The sequence below is a fragment of the Oncorhynchus keta genome, chromosome 36 (genome assembly GCF_023373465.1).
Source record: "Oncorhynchus keta strain PuntledgeMale-10-30-2019 chromosome 36, Oket_V2, whole genome shotgun sequence".
Classification (NCBI taxonomy): Eukaryota; Metazoa; Chordata; class Actinopteri; order Salmoniformes; family Salmonidae; genus Oncorhynchus; species Oncorhynchus keta.
Window position 1 is genome coordinate 19736385 of NC_068456.1, and position 22310 is coordinate 19758694.

The following is a 22310-nucleotide window of genomic DNA, read 5'->3' on the forward strand; positions in this document are numbered from 1 at the left end:
ATGAGATATTTCTGGATTTCATTTTCAATCGAATTTTGAATTCAGCCTGTAACAGCAAAATGTGGAAGAAGGCAAGGGGTATGAATGTAGTTGTCAAGTGTCAAGAGGAAGAGTGCCCTCTACTGGAGATCTCCATCAGGCAATAGAGTGGAGCTGAGACCAAGACAACGATACCAGCTTAAAGAGATACATACTATGTTCTGCAGATACAGTGTAGTGCAGTGTTTCAATAGCTATCACAGATTTACTTCTGATACTCATTAGTGGGTCAGTATCTCCATTGGAAGAGCCACAAGAGGAAATTAGACAGCATTCATTTGGAGACCAAACGTCAAGGTGTGTGTGTGTGTGTGTGTGTGTGTGTGTGTGTGTGTGTGTGTGTGTGTGTGTGTGTGTGTGTGTGTGTGTGTGTGTGTGTGTGTGTGTGTGTGTGTGTGTGTGTGTGTGTGTGTGTGTGTGTGTGTGTGTGTGTGTGTAGGGAGCTCTTTCTGAATATTTTATTCAATCCCATGGTTACCTTTGTGTCTCTTAACTGGGATATAACGATGTGACGGTGTGCGAAAACAAACTAACCCTAACCAGAAAATTGTATGCTTTGTTTGTGTGTACTGTGAGAGTTGTTTGCTGTTGGTTCAGTCATAAAATTACTGCAGAATAAAGAGGAAATTAGTTTACTGGCAATCTATGTGGAGCAGGGAGAGACTGGGCGCTGTAATGAAGATTTAATCACTAGACTACCTAACTGGAGTTATGAAGCCAATTCATCATAATATGGCCATTAGCAAATGCGGAAATCACACACACTCATGCTCACACACACACACACACACACACACACACACACACACACACACACACACACACACACACACACACACACACACACACACACACACACACACACACACAGTGTAGGAAAAAAATATATACGTATATTTCTATTTAATGCACTTTTGAGATTATTCTGTATAATGAAATGCGCTTTGCAAATGTAATCAATTATTATTATTATTGTTACATGCATACTACACACATGGTCAGATGAGGACACTACCTGTGCTGAAAAACAGGTGCAGACACATAAGAGACAGCATGCAGAGAACACACAAACACTGGAACACTGGTTTCTTGAAATCATTAGAGGCAGGGCACGGGAGGGTCAGCTAATGGTATGCCAGATGCATTCAGTGTTGTTGTTCATTATCAGTATTCCTGTCTGCCTTCCTCTAGCAGCATGACCATTTACTGGGGACAATAGACAAAAACACAAGTAGCTCTCCTCTTTCCCCTTTAATGACCTGTTCATATGTTCCTGGGGCCTCATTTGTCAATCATGCGTAGGCAATCATTTGTACGTAAAACATGCGTAGGATAATTTCCATGCAAAGTGTGAGATTTATGAATATGAACGTTTGCATGAGAGTGTGCATAAATGCATACACAGCCATGACCATACAGTGCAAAGTGGTGGAATAGGGGAATGGCTTGTCAAGCGTAGGATGGGGTAAATACAGTGCATTCAGAAATGATTCAGACCCCTTGACTTTTTCCAAATGTTGTTTCGTTACTCTCTCATTCTAAAATGGATCAAATACAATACCCCATAATGACAAAGCGAAAACAAGTTTTTAGAAATGTTTGCAAATGTATAAAAATGTAAAAAATTAAAACTTATTTACGTAAGTATTCAGTCCCTTTGCTATGAGACTTTTGCTATGAATTTGGCTTAGGTGTATCCTGTTTCCATTGGTCATCCTTGAGATGTTTCTACAACTTGATTGGGGTCCACCTGTGGTAAATCCAATTGATTGGACAAGATATAGAAAGACACACGGACTTGAACCCAATCAAACATCTTTGGAGAGACCTGAAAATAGCTATGCAGCGACACCCATCCAACCTGACAGAGCTTGAGAGGATCTGCAGAGAAGAATGGGAGAAACTCCCCAAATAAAGGTGTGCCAAGCTTGTAGCGTCATACCCAGGAGGACTTGACGCTGTAATCGCTGCCAAAGTGCTTCAATAAAGTACTGGGTAAAGGTTATGAATGCTTATGTAAATATGATAATTCAGTTTTGTATTTTTAATACATTTGCAAAAATGTCTAAAAAACTGTTTTTGCTTTTGTTATTATGTGGTATTGTGTGTAGATTTATGAGGGAAAAAAAACTATTTAATCAATTTTAGAATAACGCTGTAACATACCAAAATGTGGAAAAAGTGTGAATACGTTTCAAATGCACTGTATATTTTGAAAATGTAAAGAGTAAAAGTGTAATAATATTTCAAATTCATTGTATTTCCATTGTGAATTCATGCAACATACATTGACAGTCATATCATTTGACCACATCAGTGTATTTCTTACAATAATAATCCATATAAAGTACAGTATTTGTTAAATTAGAGGCACATGTGAAAGTGAAACACCACTATAAAAGACTGAGATAATGGGATATCGAATGAGAGGCTGATCTTGCTCTGTTGGAAGATTTGGCACACTCTGCATTTCACAGAGAGAGGGTTTTTAGAGACAGGTGAGACTTTTTTTGCAGAAAGTATAGATTGGCTCATCAGATATTGCTTCCCAAAACCAATCTACTAGGATTTTTGCGAGGGTTTAAGACCTACTTTAAAAAGGCAAGCACATGCCATTCCGGTGCACATCCAAGTGATCTCCACAAAGGGCACTTTTTAGCAGGGGGTATGCCGGTCGGCATCTCACAGCCCTCGATTAGCCAATGTTTTGGATGCAATCATCAGAAAAAGGAACTGTAAATTACCATACACCAAGTCCAGAGGAGTTTCTTTGCCATCCAAATATGAACGGAGCAATAGACGACACCAACATCACCATAAGAGCACCATCCCAAAACGAGTTCAACAGAAAAGGCCACTCTTAATGTGCAGGTGATAGGTTATGTGATGCGCAAAAGATTGCAAATGGCGCTGTTGAACGTGGTGGCAATGTGGCCAGGTGGTACGCGCAATTTGTTCATTCTGCAGATCATCAAAATCTGCCTTTTTTTGTTTGCAACTTTGTATTTCATCGTAAGGCGTTGTATATTCCCCACATGGTTTAAAGGGAGGATTTATAGCATAAATTATTAAGTAGGGGTGTTTCGAAATGCAAATAGCCACGGTTGCGCACAGAGCACCAAGGCTGAGAACAATTGGTATTTAACAATGGTTATCTCTTGCCTGTGTGGGTGTGACGCTCACAGGAATGTTTGATACAAAATTCTAAATTCCATTCACAAGTAGTATTTTAAAATAGTTTCTACACAATATTGGTAAAGAGGCCCCTGGTGTTGAGTGTAGGACTGATTCAGCTTTCTCATGTCGGACATCACAAACAACAGTCTCACTTTGGAAAATAATATTGAGTAGGATCTAAGGATATTATCATGTTACTTTTCTGGTCCTCTCGGTTACCTCTCCTACATCATCATGTATCTACATTCAATCCATTGTTTCAATGACCTGATGCCTCTCAGTTGAAGTAACTATTGGGGTCTGAACCAAATGAAGAGTGAAATACTATTTCATAGTTGCTATATGTACACTTAGTTTCCTCTAGCAATCGCTCAGTGCTGCTGAGCGATGTATGTTGTGGTTCTTGGTTCAGTCAGCAGATTTAGTTAATGAGTTCCTACTCATGTTTCTCATTTAAAAAGCTATTCATTTGTCTGTTATTCCTCCTGAATACATATCGTACACAGATAGAAAAAGACAGGAAGAGAAACAGATGAAAAGAGAGAGTGAGTGTAAGAGAAAGAAGTCCCTTAGGTAACATAGGACTTCCATCCTAGCCATATGCCATGACCCTCATTGGCTCTTCTCTGAGCGATGTAATCTTCGCAGGGAAGTCGATAGGTAATCTCTCTTTACCACCCTCTCTTTCTCTCTCTCGCATTCCTTCCCTCTCTTATTCTCTATTACCATCTAACGCAGAGATAGAGTAGTGGAGGCTCGTGGGAGGCTAGAATGACAGACAGGCACCACATCTGCCTGTCTCTGCTTTGGAGCTCTTTAAAATGTAATTTTGTACGCTAAGATTGTTTATCATATATTCCAGGGGGAGTGGGGTAAAGCTTCAGACCCCGCCCCATCGTTTTATCCCAGTTAAGGGACACAAAGGTAACCATGGGACTAAAAATATTCAGAAAGACCTCTCTACGCACACATACATACACACTGCACGGCAGACTACGATGGAGTAAGAATTTTGTGGTAAATTAGGATCTTGGTGGTGTGATGGGGATGTCGATATGTAAACATCAGGCTTTTGGTGCTGATGGTGGAAATTGCTCAAACAAGGCAAACTGTTTTAATGAGGCCTTTTGGAGGGGACTGTGAAAATGAACAGTATATTCCCTTGCCAACTTGGAACTGATGCTGAAGATCATTATGTAGTTTTGAGTGTAAGGTGTTTTGACATCCTTTGCATAGTTCAGTGTTGTGGAGTTCTGTTATGGATAGTTATAAACTACATAAGCCTGCAGTTACCATATCAGTGTCAATAGCTGTCATAAACTATAGTCATCACAGCAGCATTTCCTTTCCAAGAAGAAGAACATTACAAAATCATTAGTAATTTATTAATTTGTGTTTCTCTACTTTTCTTAATTCAAAAGGCAATCGCACATCTGAGTAACCTTCGTTGCAGGTGCATGGTAACAGTTGAATAAGATGAGAAAAAATAAGAAACCCGCACACAACTCTTGCTAGTATCACTGCTCTTCATTAAGCTTTACGTATCAGCCTCAAGGCCTTCGTCAGAGCTTTTCAAGAAATACAATCCTATATGGAGAGAAAATCATGCTCGGTCAAAGTGTAACGGTCTTCGTCTTCATCGGATGAGGAGTAGGAAGGGTCGGACTAAAATGCAGCGTGATAAGTGTCCATGATTATTTATATTCAGTCCTGAAAAGTGAAAACACAAAACAGGAAACAACTACCCACAATCACCAGGTGGGAAAAGGCTACCTAAGTATGGTTCTCAATCAGAGACAGGATACCCTGGGCCAAAACGGCCCAACATTTTTTGGGGGGCTGCCTCTCGTGCCTGCTGCGCTGCCTTACCTCATATCACCGCCTCTCCGCTTTCGCCGCCTCCAGTTCAGCTTTTGGGCTGCGATATTCCCCAGCCTGACTCGAGGGTCCCTTACCGTCCAATATCTCCTCCCAAGTCCAGGAGTCCATCATCCTCTGCTCCTCCTTACCACGCTGCTGCTTGGTCCGTTGGTGGTGGGTAGTTCTGTAACGATCTTTGTCTTCATCGGATGATGAGTAGGAAGGATCGGACCAAAACGCAGCGTGGTAAGTGTCCATGATTATTTATATTCACAGAACACGAAAATACAAAATAACAAAGTGAATGTAAGAGATGAAAATCGAAACAAACAAAACAGGAAACAACTACCCACAAACACCAGGTGGGAAAAGGCTACCCAAGTATGGTTCTCAATCAGAAACAACGATAGCAGGTGCCTCTGATTGGGAACCATACCAGGCCAAACACATAGAAAAGAAAACATAGAAAAACAACATAGAATGCCCACCCCAACTCACGCCCCGACCAAACCAAAATAGAGACATAAAAAAGGAACTAAGGTTAGAGCGTGACACAAAGTTAGTCGTTCTGTGTTGATCTCTGCACTAAGACACACGCGGGCATGCAAGTGCACTCTAAATGTATTGGAAAGTGTTACAAATAAACAAATCTATTGAAAATAGTTTTAGACATTACAGTACATCTTGTAGTGTTCTTATCTCCTTCATGTGTTATCTGCATGTCACAAAGGACATGGTCCTGGGACATGTTAGGGCCCAGGCCAGTTTTGTATGACCATGTTGTCCTGGGGCATGGTCCTAGGGAGCTTTGTGATTCACACAGGACAGTAGGACAGGAGAAGTCTTTAGTAAAGGGCCTGGAGGGGTCAGAGTTCTCTGTGGATATCTTCAACCACCAACTCACCATCCTGAGACAACCCAGAGGACCTGCCCACTCATGACGCACCCCCCAGGGACGGCACGAGAGAGCCCCAGGGGAAAATAGCCCCATGTGAAGTTACAAATAAACAGGGAGAAAGCAGTGATCTCCTTCATTTAGCGTCACAAAGGACATGGTTGTGTTCTTTTGTATGACCATGCGGAGCTTTGTGTAGTAGAAGTCTTTAGTAAACACACACAGCCCCACACACACACACACACACACACACACACACACACACACACACACACACACACACACACACACACACACACACACACACACACACACACACACACACACACACACACACACACACAGCACACACAAACACACAAGCACACACACAAGAACCAAATGAATACGGACGTGTTAGACTAGATTGTAATAGACATTGACCAGGTGCAAAGACAAGCTGATCTTCATCATCATACTTTTTAATTACATTTTTTACAATTATTTCACCTTTATTTAACCAGGGAGGCTAGTTGAGAACAAGTTCTCATTTTCAACTGTGACCTGGCCAAGATAAGCAAAGCAGGGCAACAAAACAACAACACAGAGTTACACATAAACAAACGTACAGTCAATAACACAATAGAAAAAAATACATGTACAGTTTATGCAAATGTAGAAGAGTAGGGATGTAAGGCAATAAATAAGCCATAGAGGCAAAATAATTACAATTTAGCATTAACACTGGAGTGATAGATGTGCAGATGATGATGTGCAAGTAGAGATACTGGGGTGCAAAAGAACAAGAAGATAAATAACAATATGGGGATGAGGTAGTTGGGTGTGATTGGCTGTGTACAGGTACAGTGATCGGTAAGCTGCTGTGACAGCTGATGCTTAAAGTTAGAGTTTAGAAGACAACCGAATGTTGCTTTCTGGCATATAGCTTAGCGATTATGAGCGTTAGGCCAATAACCATCCCTGAGCCGACTAGGTGGAAAATCTGTTGATGTGCCCCCGAGCAAGGCACTTAACCCTAATTGCTCCTATATGTCTCTCTGGATAATGACTAAAATGTCTAATATCCCACCCACACACCAAATGAATTCCCTATAGAAACACAGAAAGATCATTACACTGTCTTTGGAAGTCAGAAAACCAATCAGACTTTCTTTGTACAGTGATTAAGTATGAGTAAGAGAGTCCCCTGTTTTGCAGCATAATCTGAAGGTCTTCAAGAAGAAGCAGAGGCTGGACCATGAGAACGGAGTTTTGAGGGATAAAGGAACATCAGATCATCACTATCCTGTTGTCTGTCGTTTCTATTTGGACATACAGTAGTGTTTGTACACTCACAGAGTATGTTCTGTCCTGAATGTATTGACATTGATCGCTAGATGTTTCTGTTTAGGCTTACATTGGCGGTAAATGATAGACAAAGGCTTCTCACAGAATCCACATTACTGGCATTGATCCTGCTTTGTACACTGCACAGTAGGCATATATAAACAAATGTGTTTACCCAAAGTATACTTTCATTGAAACATTCTTACCATGCTTTCCACAACCACTGATACAGTATAAAGTGCCTTTGGGAAGTATTCAGACCAATGGACATTTTGTTACGTTACAACCTTATTAAAAAAATAATCTCAGCAATCTTCACACAATATCCCATAATGACAAAGTAAAAACAGGTTTTTTGAATTTTTTGCAAATTTATTACAAATAAAAAACAGATACCTTATATACATAAGTATTCAGACCTTTTGCTATGAGACTCGAAATTCAGCTCAAGTGCATCCTGTTTCCATTGATCATCCTTGAGATGTTTCTATAAGTTGATTAGTCCACCTGTGGTAACATAAATTGATTGGAACTTGATTTGGAAAGGCACACAACTCTCTATAAAAAGTCCCACAGTTGACAGTGTATGTCAGAGAAAAACCAAGCCATGAGGTCGAAGGAATTGTCTGTAGAGCGTTTTGTTTGAGATAGGTTTGTGCCGAGGCACAGGGAAGAGTACCAAAAATGTTGGCAGCATTGAAGGTCCCCAAGAACACAGTGGCCTCCATCATTCTTAGATGGAAGAAGTTTGCAACCACCAAGACTCTTCCTGAGCAATATGGGGAGATGGGGGTTGGTCGGGGTGGTGACGGAGAACCCGATTGGGGATAGGAGAATCTTTCAGAAGGACAACCATCTCTGCAGCACTCCACCAATCAGGCCTTTATGGTGGCCAGACAGAAGCCACTCCTCAGTAAAAGGCCTCAGAGTTTGCCAAAAGGGGACTAACAAACAAGATTCTCTGGGATGAAACCTGAAGTCAGTGTCATCGAAAGGCACCATCCCAAAGATGAGCACATGGTGTGGGGATGTTTTTCAGAGGAAGGGACTGGGAGACTAGTCAGGATCGAGGCAAAGATGAACAGAGCAAAGTACAGAGTGATCCTTGATGAAAACCTGCTCCAGAGCACTCAGGACCTCAGACTGGGACGAAGGTTCAACTTCCAACAGGACAACGACCCTAAACACACAGCCAAGACAAGTCTCTGCATGTCCTTGAGTGGCCCAGCCAGAGCCCGGACTTGCACCCGATCGAACATCTCTGGAGAGACCTGAAAAAAAGCTGTGCAGGGTCTCTCCCCATCCAACCTGACAGAGCTTGAGATGATCTGCAGAGAAGAATGGGAGAAACTTCCCATATACAGGTTTGCCAAGCTTGTAGCATCATACCCAAGAAGACTGCAGGCTGTAATCGCTGCCAAAGGTGCTTCAACAATGTCCTGAGTAAAGGTTATGAATGCTTATGTAAATATGATAATTCAGTTTCTTATTTTTAATAAATTAGCAAACATTTCTAAAAACCAGTTTTTGCTTTGTCATTATGGGGGTATTGTGCATAGATGGATGATTTTTAAAAGTTCTCTAGAACAAGTCTATAACCTAAGAAAATGTGGAAAAGGTCAAGGGGTCTGAATACTTTCCGAATGCACTGTATACACAGCATGAAAAACCTGTCTTTTCAAACTACGCAAATATGTTTTTTCCTTCGTCTTTTTTTCTCGCTCTTTCAAACTCAACAAATCATGTTCAATTTGAGAGAAAAAGAAACAGGGAATGAGCGAGGGAGCACTCAATATTTCATAACGCTATCAGCTTTAAAAGTTTAGAGTTGGGCTTGTGATGAAATCCCCAAGTCTTAAAATAACCCATGGCTAAGAGTTTTGATCTCCCATTCCTCTTTCTTGTTCTCCTCTCCAGGGTTACTGAAGTCCTTTGTTGTGAATGGAAGTTGTAAGGTCTCCTGCACTGGGAGGTCCACTCTGTTGCACAGGATTTTACACCATCCAGACAATAGACAACACCACAGTATACGATTGTGTGTCATATTAAAGAAGGGAATGATCTCTTTTATTGGCACAGAACAAAGACTCCCAAGGTCTTAACTGACCTTTTGTATTAATGGGTTTGTGTGAATAGTGGACTACTGGGAATAGTGCTAAAAGGGATTAACTGTGTGAAATTAAGTTTTACTGTAATGAGTTAATAAATTAATTTAAATTTCCTGGTCTGATAGAAAGTGGAAGAAAGTATGTGATTGGAACAAACCCAACAAACCAAATAACATTTTTTATAAACATGATTTGAAACAAGCTAATAAGAAAAGTGTTTTCTATTAGTTTTGAAACATTCAGCCCACCATTATTGTAATAGGTTGTAGGCAGCAGGACGGCCATGAGAGAGGGCATGCTGCATTTGGAAGACTGAGCTATGCTCTGTGTAGATACAGTCCTGGTGTCTGGCCTGAGGCCAGCTCTCTTGTCCTGTCAGCTTGGTCCCTGGGCTGCTACCAAAGAGCTGTCAGTTCTTTGTCCAGCTAGCAACTGTGATTAAGAACTTAACAGTAAAGACAACTTCTACTTCCCCAGTGAGGTGCAAAGGGAGCCAGAATAGAGGGAGGGTTGATATTCGTGAGGGGATTGGGATTCGATGAGGTGGTTAAACCAATGGGATGTGTGTTATCAGCTTTCATTGGCTGTCATTCTGTCAAACTGACATTCACGTCGTTGTATTAGTTGCATAATACATTGAGTTGCACTAGCTGAAGCACATTGAAGGACAAGGATTTGTTTCCATAAAGTATTTGAGAAATAAGTTTAACACACAGCAGATGTTGTATTTTTTTCTCAGATGAACATAATAATGTTTCTGTTTTATTTGTAACCCTTGCAGTGCATTGTCGTTGGCACCACCGTCAATGTCTACATCATTATCTCCATTCCCATCATCATTATCATCATCAATGGCATCACCACCAACACTAGCAATCAGCATCTATTGCCATGATAAGTTGCTCAGTCCGTACTCCCTCAGTATGGTTGCAAGCTGTGCGACTGATGTAGCATTTAGATAGAGGACCCTGTTACTATGCTAGAGGCAGCTCTTGTTGCCTTGGTGACCAGCTCATCTATTTGTATGGCCAGTTCCCCGTGCTTCTTAAAAGTGAGTGAGTCATGTGTGCCAACTACGGTGATTAGATTTGTCATCACACACCAATTTGTGTTTTCACTGAAGATAATAGATTGTTTAATTATATTGCTGACACTCCCTCTCCCTTCTCGCCTCACTTTCCCTCTCTCTCTCAGTTGGCAACTTGGGACTCAACTCGTGGGCTGAACGGTAGTCTAAAGGAGAGTCGTATAGAAAACGGCATGCAAGGAGTGACGGTCAAAGTGGTAACATTACTGGTAAGTGCCTTCTCCCTACCAACTCAATGCCATCTCCCTACCAACTCACTGCCAACTCAATGCCATCTCCCTACCAACTCACTGCCAACTCAATGCCTTCTCCCTACCAACGCACTGCCAACTCAATGCCATCTCCCTACCAACTCACTGCCAACTCAATGCCATCTCCCTACCAACTCAATGCCAGCTCCCTACCAACTCACTGCCAACTCAATGCCATCTCACTACCAACTCACTGCCAACTCACTGCCAACTCAATGCCATCTCACTACCAACTCAATACCAACTGTCGACTTTGATGCTATACTCCGCCTGGTCACTATGTAATTTCTTGTGTAGTAGGATTAGGACATAATGTGAGGTCTTCTTCTCAATCTGGCTCTGTAGATCTTACGAAAAGGCCGGCCCTAACCCTTTGAGGGCCCGAAGCAACATTTTAGTGGCCAAAAATTGTCATCTTGACTTATGGTAGAGAGACATTTTTGCACTTTTATAGATAATTTCCTGCAGTTATTCTACTATTTTTGCAATGACTTATGCCATGTTAATACGATATCTGAGTGAGAGTGACTAACGAAATCAATGGGGGACCTCCGGAGGTCAGGGCCCCTGGGCACGTGCCCTGCGTTCGGAATTCAACCATCATTACTACAAGTTTGTGGCGAAATCCTGCACTTCTGCACATCCTGCACTACTTTAGGAACACACGAGCTGTCAGGAAGGAGGAAATAAATATCGCTCTTCCGTCTCTGTGTAATAGCTCTCGGTTGGCGCGGCATTTTTGACGGTGTGCGCAACTGTTTGCAGAAGTCTTGTTTATTTTCGCCGCACTTAGTTTCTGAACGTTTTAAGTCAGGTCGCCGTGTACAGCTCTACTGTGTGTTTAGAATCTGTTGGGACCGCTCTTTCCATTGATTGCATGGATCGTTAGCAAAATTGTTGTGGAGTTTTTATGAGACAAACTAAACTAACCAAAGTATGTGTCAGGCGGAGGAAGGTACGAATGAAGCTTCAACACTGGAGTAGCCTTCAACAGCTAAGCCCTCTCTCGCTCTCTCTATTTCTCTCTTCAGTCCTTTACACTGAAAAATGTTTTTCTCTCATTGTGCTGTGCTCCTTTTTTTCTTGTGCTGCTGTGGATCTTTTGCACAGCAGTACTTACTGTAAGGGAGGTTGCGTGTGAGTTTATAATTTTTTATACCTTTTTGAACTGTATTGATTTTTTGTGGGACTACTGAAATTTGGTTTATACAGTCATGCCCCACTCACTCCTCCACGGGCAGGTAATACAGATTATTGCAAATCAAATCAAATCAAATCAAATTTATTTATATAGCCCTTCGTACATCAGCTGATATCTCAAAGTGCTGTACAGAAACCCAGCCTAAAACCCCAAACAGCAAACAATGCAGGTGTAAAAACACGGTGGCTAGGAAAAACTCCCTACAAATCCCGTATGGTTGATAACTGGGTTCTTTCTGGTCAGTTGTGTCTATGAAGTTGCCTCTGAGTTGCTCTAACATTCTTATTGTATGAGGTATTATTGGTTGGTTTACCTCTGTGCTGTGACTGGTGTTCATGTGGTGTGTGTTATCCATTCTCTCCACTGGCTACCTGGCAAACAGGTAGGGCCAGTGACTGACATAACTAGGGAAAAACTGCTGATGTACAACCAAATTTCGAAATTGTGTATTCTACTAATCTAACCCTCAACAGTAAATTGAAACCCCGACTGAGTTCTTAAAAACTAGCAGCCACGAGGGCCCTAAGCAGTCATTTATGTCACTTAGTGGCTAGAGCCGGCCCTGATCTAGGACATCAGTAAGACATAAACTCCAACCATACAGCTCTTCCTTAGCTGCTGGTCCAGTAGCATTCTGTTCTCTCTCTTCACACAAGATTTACCTGCTCCATATTTATTCAAATAAGTTCTGCTCGGCTTCCTCTTGGCAGTGCCATTTAATCATGTCGTTTTTCCAGTCCACCCCAGCAGCTTTCCTCCTCAACTCACTTTTCCACCCATTCAGTTCAGCCCTGACATTCTCTCCCATAAAGAAGAGCCATGGTTTACCGCAGTAAATTTAGAGTGGTATTTTCTGCCTGATGAAGTGTCACATATCCACAGTAATGGGTGTTACAGGTCAACAACCACCCAGAAGACTTGTTATGAAGATGAAGTTTGACTTAGAAACTGCAGCTAGTCTTCAGAAAGTTGTCACACAAAAGTCCTAAATGACAAAAATACTGTTCTACCTGTCGGTTGAACTGGACCAGTTAATGAAACTAGGCTGGCCTTTTGGCAATTTAATGCACACAGACACAACTCTGTAAAATGTACAGTAGTGTTTTAACTTTTGGCTACACAAGGATGTTGAGCCAAGTCATGTAGTTAAAGTTAAGTTGTACTTCTAAGCCCAACTGATGTCTTGTTATTTATGTTATCCAACAGGAGGATCCCTTTGTGATGGTAGCTGAGAACATCCTTGGCCAACCTAAACGCTACAAAGGCTTCTCCATCGATGTTCTGGATTCTCTGGCCAAGATTCTGGGCTTCAAGTATGAGATCTACCAGGTGGCTGATGGGAAGTATGGCTCTCCTACCTCAAATGGCTCCTGGAACGGCATGATCGGAGATCTCATCAGTAAGGTAAGTCTGTCAATCACAACTGGAGTTTGTACTGTTGATCGATGGTTTGCTGTTGACTGCTCTGGGGACATCATCTTGCATATTGCTGCAGTTCTCTCAGCCCTTGGAAGCTGACTGTAGTGGAGTAGAGTCCATTGGAGTTTGGGCCTTCTTGGAAAGATACTTCACCGCACATGTTCTTCAGTGTGATGGCTCGCTGTTTTGACAGATCTGTTATGGCCAAATTATGTTTGCATCAGAGTGGGTCACTATAGTCTGGCCATCAGGCTGACAGTCAGGCTGCTCCAGACAAAGCACTCCCACCAGTGCAGGAGGGACTTCAACTCAGCAGGCGGACAATGCTAACAGTAGGGGAGTGAGTGGGCAGGGGGGGAGTGAGTGAGCAGGGGACAATTATATCACCTAATGGAGTAGAGAATAACCAGTAGAAATAAGACTGTTGGCTTTTTTACGATCGTTTGCACAATGTGCAAGTCCCTGTCATTTCCTGTAAGTGAGCTTGCTGCAGAGAATGTAGCCCAGGTGGGCTACTTTTCAGCCCTTCATGCTAACGATAATCTGCGGACAACATCACTTAATGGAGGGAGAACTTATCTTTGATTATGGCCTTGAGTTAGAGAACTAGTGTTTAACCCAACAATCCAGACATATGATTTGTGTCATAGGGTCCCACTCTAGCAGCAGGTGTCCAAAACCATGCTATTACCAGAGTGGTGACAATGCTGTGAAATGAGGGGAAAACATGTACACCACCACTGGATACGAGCAACATATGATAGTGTACTGTAACTCTGTCATTTGAGATCAAATTTTACAATAAAGCTTTACAATAAAATGATTTAGTTGATTGCCATGTGGAATGTCTGACCTCTAAAGGTCTGCGTTAGGGCCAGGGACCTCATTATCACAATACTTAGGTGCCAATATGATATGTATTGTGATTCTCACACTTCTATATGTATTGTGATTCTCCCAGTTCTATATGTATTGTGATTCTCACAGTTCTATATGTATTGTGATTCTCACAGTTCTATATGTATTGTGATTCTCACACTTCTATATGTATTGTGATTCTCACACTTCTATATGTATTGTGATTCTCACAGTTCTATATGTATTGTGATTCTCACACTTCTATATGTATTGTGATTCTCACAGTTCTTTATGTATTGTGATTCTCACAGTTCTATATGTATTGTGATTCTCACAGTTCTATATGTATTGTGATTCTCACACTTCTATATGTATTGTGATTCTCACAGTTCTATATGTATTGTGATTCTCACAGTTCTATATGTATTGTGATTCTCACACTTCTATATGTATTGTGATTCGATACTGCAATTTTTTTGGGCAATATGATGATCCAAACTTATTGCTCACTATATATCTGCTGCAGAGAGATGAGAGAGAGCATGAGAAAACATGGTCTCATCAGTAGGGAAATAGAAGTGCTGAAAATATGTTGGCTCACTGTTTAAAAAGAAGATGGAGAACAAGCTATAGGATGACAAATACCAGAGTTTTGACGCAAGTACAGCTGACTAGCGCTAACTAACCCTACCTATAGTATAACTTCTATAGTATAACCCTACCTATAGTATAACTTCTATAGTATAACCCTACCTATAGTATAACTTCTATAGTATAACCCTACCTATAGCATAACCCTACCTATAGTATAACTTCTATAGTATAACCCTACCTATAGTATAACTTCTATAGTATAACCCTACCTATAGTATAACTTCTATAGTATAACCCTACCTATAGTATAACTTCTATAGTATAACCCTACCTATAGTATAACTTCTATAGTATAACCCTACCTATAGTATAACCCTACCTATAGTATAACTTCTATAGTATAACCCTACCTATAGTATAACTTCTATAGTATAACCCTACCTATAGTATAACTTCAATAACTTCAATAGTATAACCCTACCTATAGTATAACTACTATTTGCATACCACCCTGGCTTGCTTCTGAAGCTAAGCAGGGTTGGTCCTGGTCAGTTCCTGGATGGGAGATCAGATGCTGCTGGAAGTCTAAAAAAATCTGGTCTAAAAAAATATCCCAATGCCCCAGGGCAGTGATTGGGGACACTGCCCTGTGTAGAGTGTCGTCTTTCACATGGGATGTTAAATGGATGTCCTGACTCTCTGAGGTCATTAAAGATCCCATGGACTTATCGTAAGAGTAGGGGTGTTAACCCCGGTGTCCTGGCTAAATTCCCAATCTGGCCCTCAAACCATCACGGTCACCTAAGAATCCCCAGTTTACAATTGGCTCATTCATCCCCCTCCTCTCCCATGAAACTATTCCCCAGGTCGTTGCTGCAAATGAGAACTTGTTCTCAGTCAACTTACCTGGTAAAATAACGGATAAATAAGTATAGTATAACCCTACATATAGTATAACTTCTATAGTATGACCCTCCCTATAGTATAACTTCTATAGTATAACCCTACCGATAGTATAACTTCTATAGTATAACACTACCTATAGTATAACTTCTATAGTATAACCCTACCTATAGTATAACTTCTATAGTATAACCCTACCTATAGTATAACCCTACCTATAGTATAACTTCTATAGTATAACCCTCCCTATAGTATAACTTCTATAGTATAACTTCTATAGTATAACCCTACCTATAGTATAACTTCTATAGTATAACCCTACCTATAGTATAACCCTACCTATAGTATAACACTACCTATAGTATAACTTCTATAGTATAACCCTACCTATAGTATAAATTCTATAGTATAACCCTACCTATAGCATAACCCTACCTATAGTATAACCCTACCTATAGTATAACTTCTATAGTATAACCCTACCTATAGTATAAATTCTATAGTATAACCCTACCTATAGCATAACCCTACCTATAGTCTAACTTCTATAGTATAACCCTACCTATAGTATAACCCTACCTATAGTATAACTTCTGTAGTATAACCCTACCTATAGTATAACTTCTATAGTATAACCCTACCTATAGTATAACTTCTATAGTATAACCCTACCTATAGTATAACTTCTATAGTATAACCCTACCTATAGTATAACTTCTATAGTATAACCCTACCTATAGTATAACTTCTATAGTATAACCCTACCTATAGTATAACTTCTATAGTATAACCCTACCTATAGTATAAATTCTATAGTATAACCCTACCTATAGCATAACCCTACCTATAGTCTAACGTCTATAGTATAACCCTACCTATAGTATAACTTCGGAGGATTTTTTTTATTTAATTTTTTTATTTAATTTAATTTTTTTAATTTAATTTAATTTTTTTATTTTAAATTTAATTTATAAATCATCCCAAAATTATTCGATATATAATAAATAATAATAATAATATATGCCATTTAGCTGAGCTTTTATCAAAATACAGTCATGTGTGCATATATCATCCCAAAATAATACCAGCTGAGCCACAGAAGGACCATGAGCCACCAGGACCATAAATGTATCAAATGTTTTCCCATCCTTTTCTGCACGGCCTTCTGTTGTGTGAAATAGAACAAGTGTGAAAGAAAGAAATAACAGAGGGCAAAATCTTGTCGCTTTAATTTCAAGCCCATACAAAGAACAAACGAAAAAGCCACAACACAGACATTTTACAGTGTTATTACATCCACTTTTTTCTGTGACTTTGGCCTCAAGATAAAATGAAATGGCAAACATCAACAAACAGATTATTATCTCTGAACCAACATCTTAAATGTCATGGCTGTAACTGATGTATCTCTCTATCTATCCACAGCGAGCAGACTTGGCAGTATCAGCCATCACCATAACTCCAGAGAGGGAGAGCGTGGTGGACTTTAGCAAGCGCTACCTGGACTACTCCGTGGGGATTCTGATGAGGAAGTCAGAGGAGAAGATCAATATTTTCTCTCTCCTGGCGCCCTTTGACCTGGCTGTGTGGGCGTGCATCGCAGCCGCCATCCCCGTGGTTGGGGTCATGATCTTCATCCTGAGGCGCGTCCAGTCAGTCCGCTCCCAGAATCCCCCAGGGGGACATCAGGCCACCTCTGTGTCCACCTCCCTCCAGAGCGCCATCTGGATTGTCTACGGAGCCTTTGTACAGCAAGGTGAGCTTGGTAATGGGGCATCAAAAGAAAAATAAATAGGGTACACCAGCATCTTGCAGCAAAGTTGCTTCATATATAGTGAAATGCTTACTTGTTACAATATCACCAACAACAAGACAGCGACTTTTTACCACTGTGGTTCCTCAGTCCGTTGGCAGCAATATGACACCAACATAGATAGATCCATAGATGGCTAGATGTATATATATACAGAACCTGTCAAAAGTTTGGACACACCTACTCATTCCAGGGTTTTTCTTAATATTTTAAATTTTTCTACATTGTAGAATAATAGTGAAGACATCAAAACTATGAAATAACACATATGGAATCATGTTCTCTCAACCAGCTTCATGAGGTAGTCACCTGGAATGCATTTCAATTAACAGGTGTGCCTTCTTAAAAGTTAATGTATGCATTAGTTTTGTTGTGACAAGGTAGGTGTGGTATACAGGAGATAGCCTTATTTGGTAAACGACCAAGTCCATGTTATGGCAAGAACAGCTCAAACAAACAAAGAAAAATGACAGTCCATCATTACTTTTAGACATGAAGGTCAGTCAATCCGGAAAATTTCAAGAACGTTGAATGTTTCTTCAAGTGCAGTCTCAAAAACCATCAAGCACTATGATGAAACTGGCTCTCATGAGGACCGCCACAGGAAAGGAAGACCCAGAGTTACCTCTGCTGCAGAGGATAAGTTCCTTAGAGTTACCAGCCTCAGAAATTGCAGCTCAAATAAATGCTTCACAGAGATCAAGTAACAGACACATCTCAACATCAACTGTTCAGAGGAGACTGCTGAATCAAACCTTCATGGTCAAATTGTTGCAAAGAAACCACTACTAAAGAACACCAATAATAAGAAGAGACTTGCTTGGTCCAAGAATCATGAGCAATGGACATTAGACCGGTGGAAATGTGTCCTTTGGACTGATGAGTCCAAAATTGAGATTTTTGGTTTGCAGAGTATGTGAACGGATGATCTCCGCATGTGTGGTTCCCCCCGTGAAGCATGGAGGAGGAGGTGTGATGGTGTGGGGGTGCTTTGCTGGTGACACTGTCTGTGATTTATTTAGAATTCAAAGCACACTTAATCAGCATGGCTATCACAGCTTTCTGCAGTGGAACACCATCCCATCTGGTTTGCGCTTAGTGGGGCTATCATTTGTTTTTCAACTGGACAATGACCCAACACACCTCCAGGCTGTGTAAGGGCTATTTGACTAAGAAGGAGAGTGATGGATTGCTGCATCAGGTGACCTGGCCTCCACAATCACCCACCCTCAACCCAATTGAGATGGTTTGGGATGAGTTGGACCACAGAGTGAAGGAAAAGCAGCCAACAGGTGCTCAGCGTATGTGGGAACTCCTTCAAGACTGTTGGAAAAGCATTTCAGGATACTACCTGTTTAAGAGAATGCCAAGAGTGTGCAAAGCTGTCATCAAGACAAAGGGTGGCTACTTGGAAGAATCAGTTTAACACTTTTTTGGTTACTACATGATTCCACATGTTATTTCATAGTTTTGATGTCTTCACTATTATTCTACAATGTAGAAAATAGTACAAATAAAGAAATACCCTTGAATGAGTAGGTGTGTCCAAACTTATAACTGGTACAGTGCATAACCAGACATAAAAGAAATCAAAGTAGCTTTTGTTATGTCCCTATGAATGCCACACATACAGACAGCAGCACAGAGGGGTTTCATTTGAAGCATGGAGCCGGCTATAGCATTTTAAGGGTTCCTTTGACTGAAGGAATATCAGGTATTTGAGTCTGATCTGGATCCAGGCATCTAAGATATGAATAACTGACTCCTTCAGCAACCCCTGTCAAACCCTCAACAACATCTATCAAAGTATGGCACTTTGCCGGCAACCTTTTTAAGCCGAATCAGCAACTATATTTTAGGAAAGCTGGATCCTTGCATTTTTTCCTTTTCACTTGTTGACCTTGGGCACTTCTATTGGCACTTTGTGTTTCACTCAGGGGCATGGCATATCTGTCTCTCTTTAGAGAATGATGCAATTGTGTTGATAAATATGGATTCTACTGTAGAGTAGAGGATTGTGACAAGGTGTAAATCTTTATAATGTCATTCTAAATCTTGGCAGATGCCAAGATTTAGAATGACATTACTTTTGTAATGTCATATATATATATAGTGTATATATATAGTATATATTATATAGTGTATACACACACTATATAAACAAAAGTATGTGGACACTCCTTGAAATGCGTTCTCTGGAGTGATGAATCACGAATCCATATCTGGCAGTCCGATGGACAAATCTGGGTTTGGAGAACTCTACCTGTCCCAATGCATAGTGCCAACTGTACAGTTTGGTGGAGGAATAATGGTTTGGGGCTGTTTTTCATGGTTTGGGCTAGGCCCTTAGTTCCAGTGAAGGGAAATCATAACCCTATCGAACACCTTCGTGATGAATTGGAACGCCAACTGCGAGCCAGGCCTAATCACCCCACATCAGTGCCCAACCTCACTAATGCTCTTGGGGCTGAATGAAAGCAAGTCCCTGCAGCAATGTTCCAACATCTAGTGGAAAGTCTTCCCAGAAGATAATTATTATAGCAACAAATGGGAGACCAACTCCATATTAATGCGCATCATTTTGGAATGAGATGTTCGACGAGCAGGTGTCCACATACTGGTCATGTCGTGTGTGTATATATATATTTATAAATATACATTTTTACATTTAAAAATATATATATTTGACCCTATGACATTGTGCCTTTAGATCATGTTCCACAAACGCCTCTCGGAGACAAATCTCCTGGAACCTCTTGACCTTGGCATAAGTGCCTCAAAGCCAATTTAATTAAGCTCACTGAGGCTTGAACACAATATTACTCCGGTTGTCTTCTTTTTATAAACAGTTCTAAGGTATATCATTGATAGTGACACTTGGATACAAATGAATGGGCTTTTTTTCTCACACCCTGAATCTCTCAGATGACATTTCTGTGGTTTTAGTCTTCAAAATCAGAATTCACATAGATATTTCCTCATTTTCTTCCTGTGTAGTTAAACAGAGTGCTTAGACGTCTGCTACAGGGAGAGAGAGAGACGGATATGAAAAAGCTTGTCTCGTAGATGGATCTTCCTCTAGCTGCCTGGGCAAACAGTGGCATTGTGAACGAAAAGCCGTTGGTAGATGGAGGGTTAAAGAGAGCAAGCTCAAAATTGAGACAGAAATGGACAGAGAGAGATACAGTGAAAACGTTTAGAAATAGTGAGATGAAGTATCTTGATACAGAGACAGGTGAGAGAGAGCAGAAGAAATTATTGACATTTTCAAGGGGTCCTGAAAAATACAGAAACATTATAAATATACACCAGATCAATAGAACCAACAGGCTAAAATATAACCGACAGAACAATGGTGCAATAAGTTGCGATATCACAAACAATAAATCTAATCAGCATAATGTTATTGTTCAAGACTTCATACAGTACAATATATCTTATGTTGTTGTGTTCCTAGGGGGAGATTCCATCCTGGGTTCTGTGGCGTTGCGTATCGTCATGGGCAGTTGGTGGCTCTTCACACTCATTGTGTGTTCCTCCTACACGGCCAATCTGGCAGCCTACCTCACTGTGTCCCGAATGGACAACGCTGTACGGTATGTTATCAACAGTTTTCAACTCTGTTGCTCAGTGTATCCTTCCATATTCAAGACTCAGTGTCTTATCTCATGATTTCCTGGTGGTAGGATACTGGTATGTCTTGCCTTTTCAGGCATTGACCTGAACTGCCAATTCCCTGGTGTTATTTGTCTTTGTGGGTTAGATCTCACCCATGTATGTGGATTTAGACATGCCAAAAACTCAAGTTGGGCAGGCTGTTGACATAAATTTGGACTAGGGCTGCATTTAGACAGCAGCCCAAATCTGATATTTTTTTCACTAATTGGTCTTTTGACCAATCAGATCATCTCTGATAAAGATCTAATGTGAGAAAATCTGATGTGATTGGTCAAAAGACCAAATGGCGGAAAAAAAGATCAGAATTGGGCTGCCTGTCTAAACGCAGCCTATGACACACAATTGTAATTCATGACCGACTCCTTATAACAAGTTTGCTCTCCTCAGTCCAAATGTTATTTGTCAATAAATCCAATTTAGCACACTCCTTTCCTGAAGGGCAGGCGGAGAAGTGTTTGATTGTGTTTAGTCTGTCCGGTGTCGAGCAAATAGCACATGTGGGTTACAGGGAAGAATGCTAAATAGATATTTTATATAATGGCTTATTGTTCAAGAATCTGTACCCACAATCACAGTGCCCAAGACTGGAATATTAGTGGACAAAGTCTTTCTTCTGCTCAGATGTAATGAGTGTGTTTCTGTACAGATGTGGAGAGTGGAAGTAACACAGTCAGAAGATGGATAAGATTACAGAATATATATTTATATTGTCTTGGGGCCAAATCCAGTCTCGAGACGGCAGGAATGATTTCAACAATAAACGCTATCAGCCCCATCAGCCAACATTTGCTCACTTTAATCATTCCATAAACTCAATGTAATGAATATTGGTGTGATAATTCCCTCGCGTTCTCTATTGAAAGAAGATAGACTGTAATCACCATGCCTCAGGGGGAAGAGGTGACTTTAAAGGACTGGGATTCAATTTATCGCTTCAGATTGTTGTCGCTCTGCAGAACAATATGACAAACTCTTCTAATCTTCACACTAATTGACTAATTAACTCATGTATCATAGTAACCAGGGTTTGTTTGTTGGGCAGACAAATATATAATAGACAGTTGGCAAGTTATTAGCTCTGGGCTTGAGTACAATCAAATA

At 40.7% G+C, this 22310-nt stretch overlaps 1 protein-coding gene across 1 annotated transcript in view; it reads left to right on the plus strand.

Moving 5' to 3' along the window:
- Positions 1–22310, plus strand: part of LOC118369764 (glutamate receptor ionotropic, delta-1-like) — a 353361-nt gene that overhangs the window by 310053 nt on the left and 20998 nt on the right. Inside the window, exons 9-12 of the mRNA XM_035754436.1 lie at positions 10600–10701; positions 13151–13348; positions 17144–17474; positions 20989–21127. Of these exons, the coding sequence (XP_035610329.1) occupies positions 10600–10701; positions 13151–13348; positions 17144–17474; positions 20989–21127 (770 nt within the window). The remainder of the gene's footprint in view (positions 1–10599; positions 10702–13150; positions 13349–17143; positions 17475–20988; positions 21128–22310) is intronic.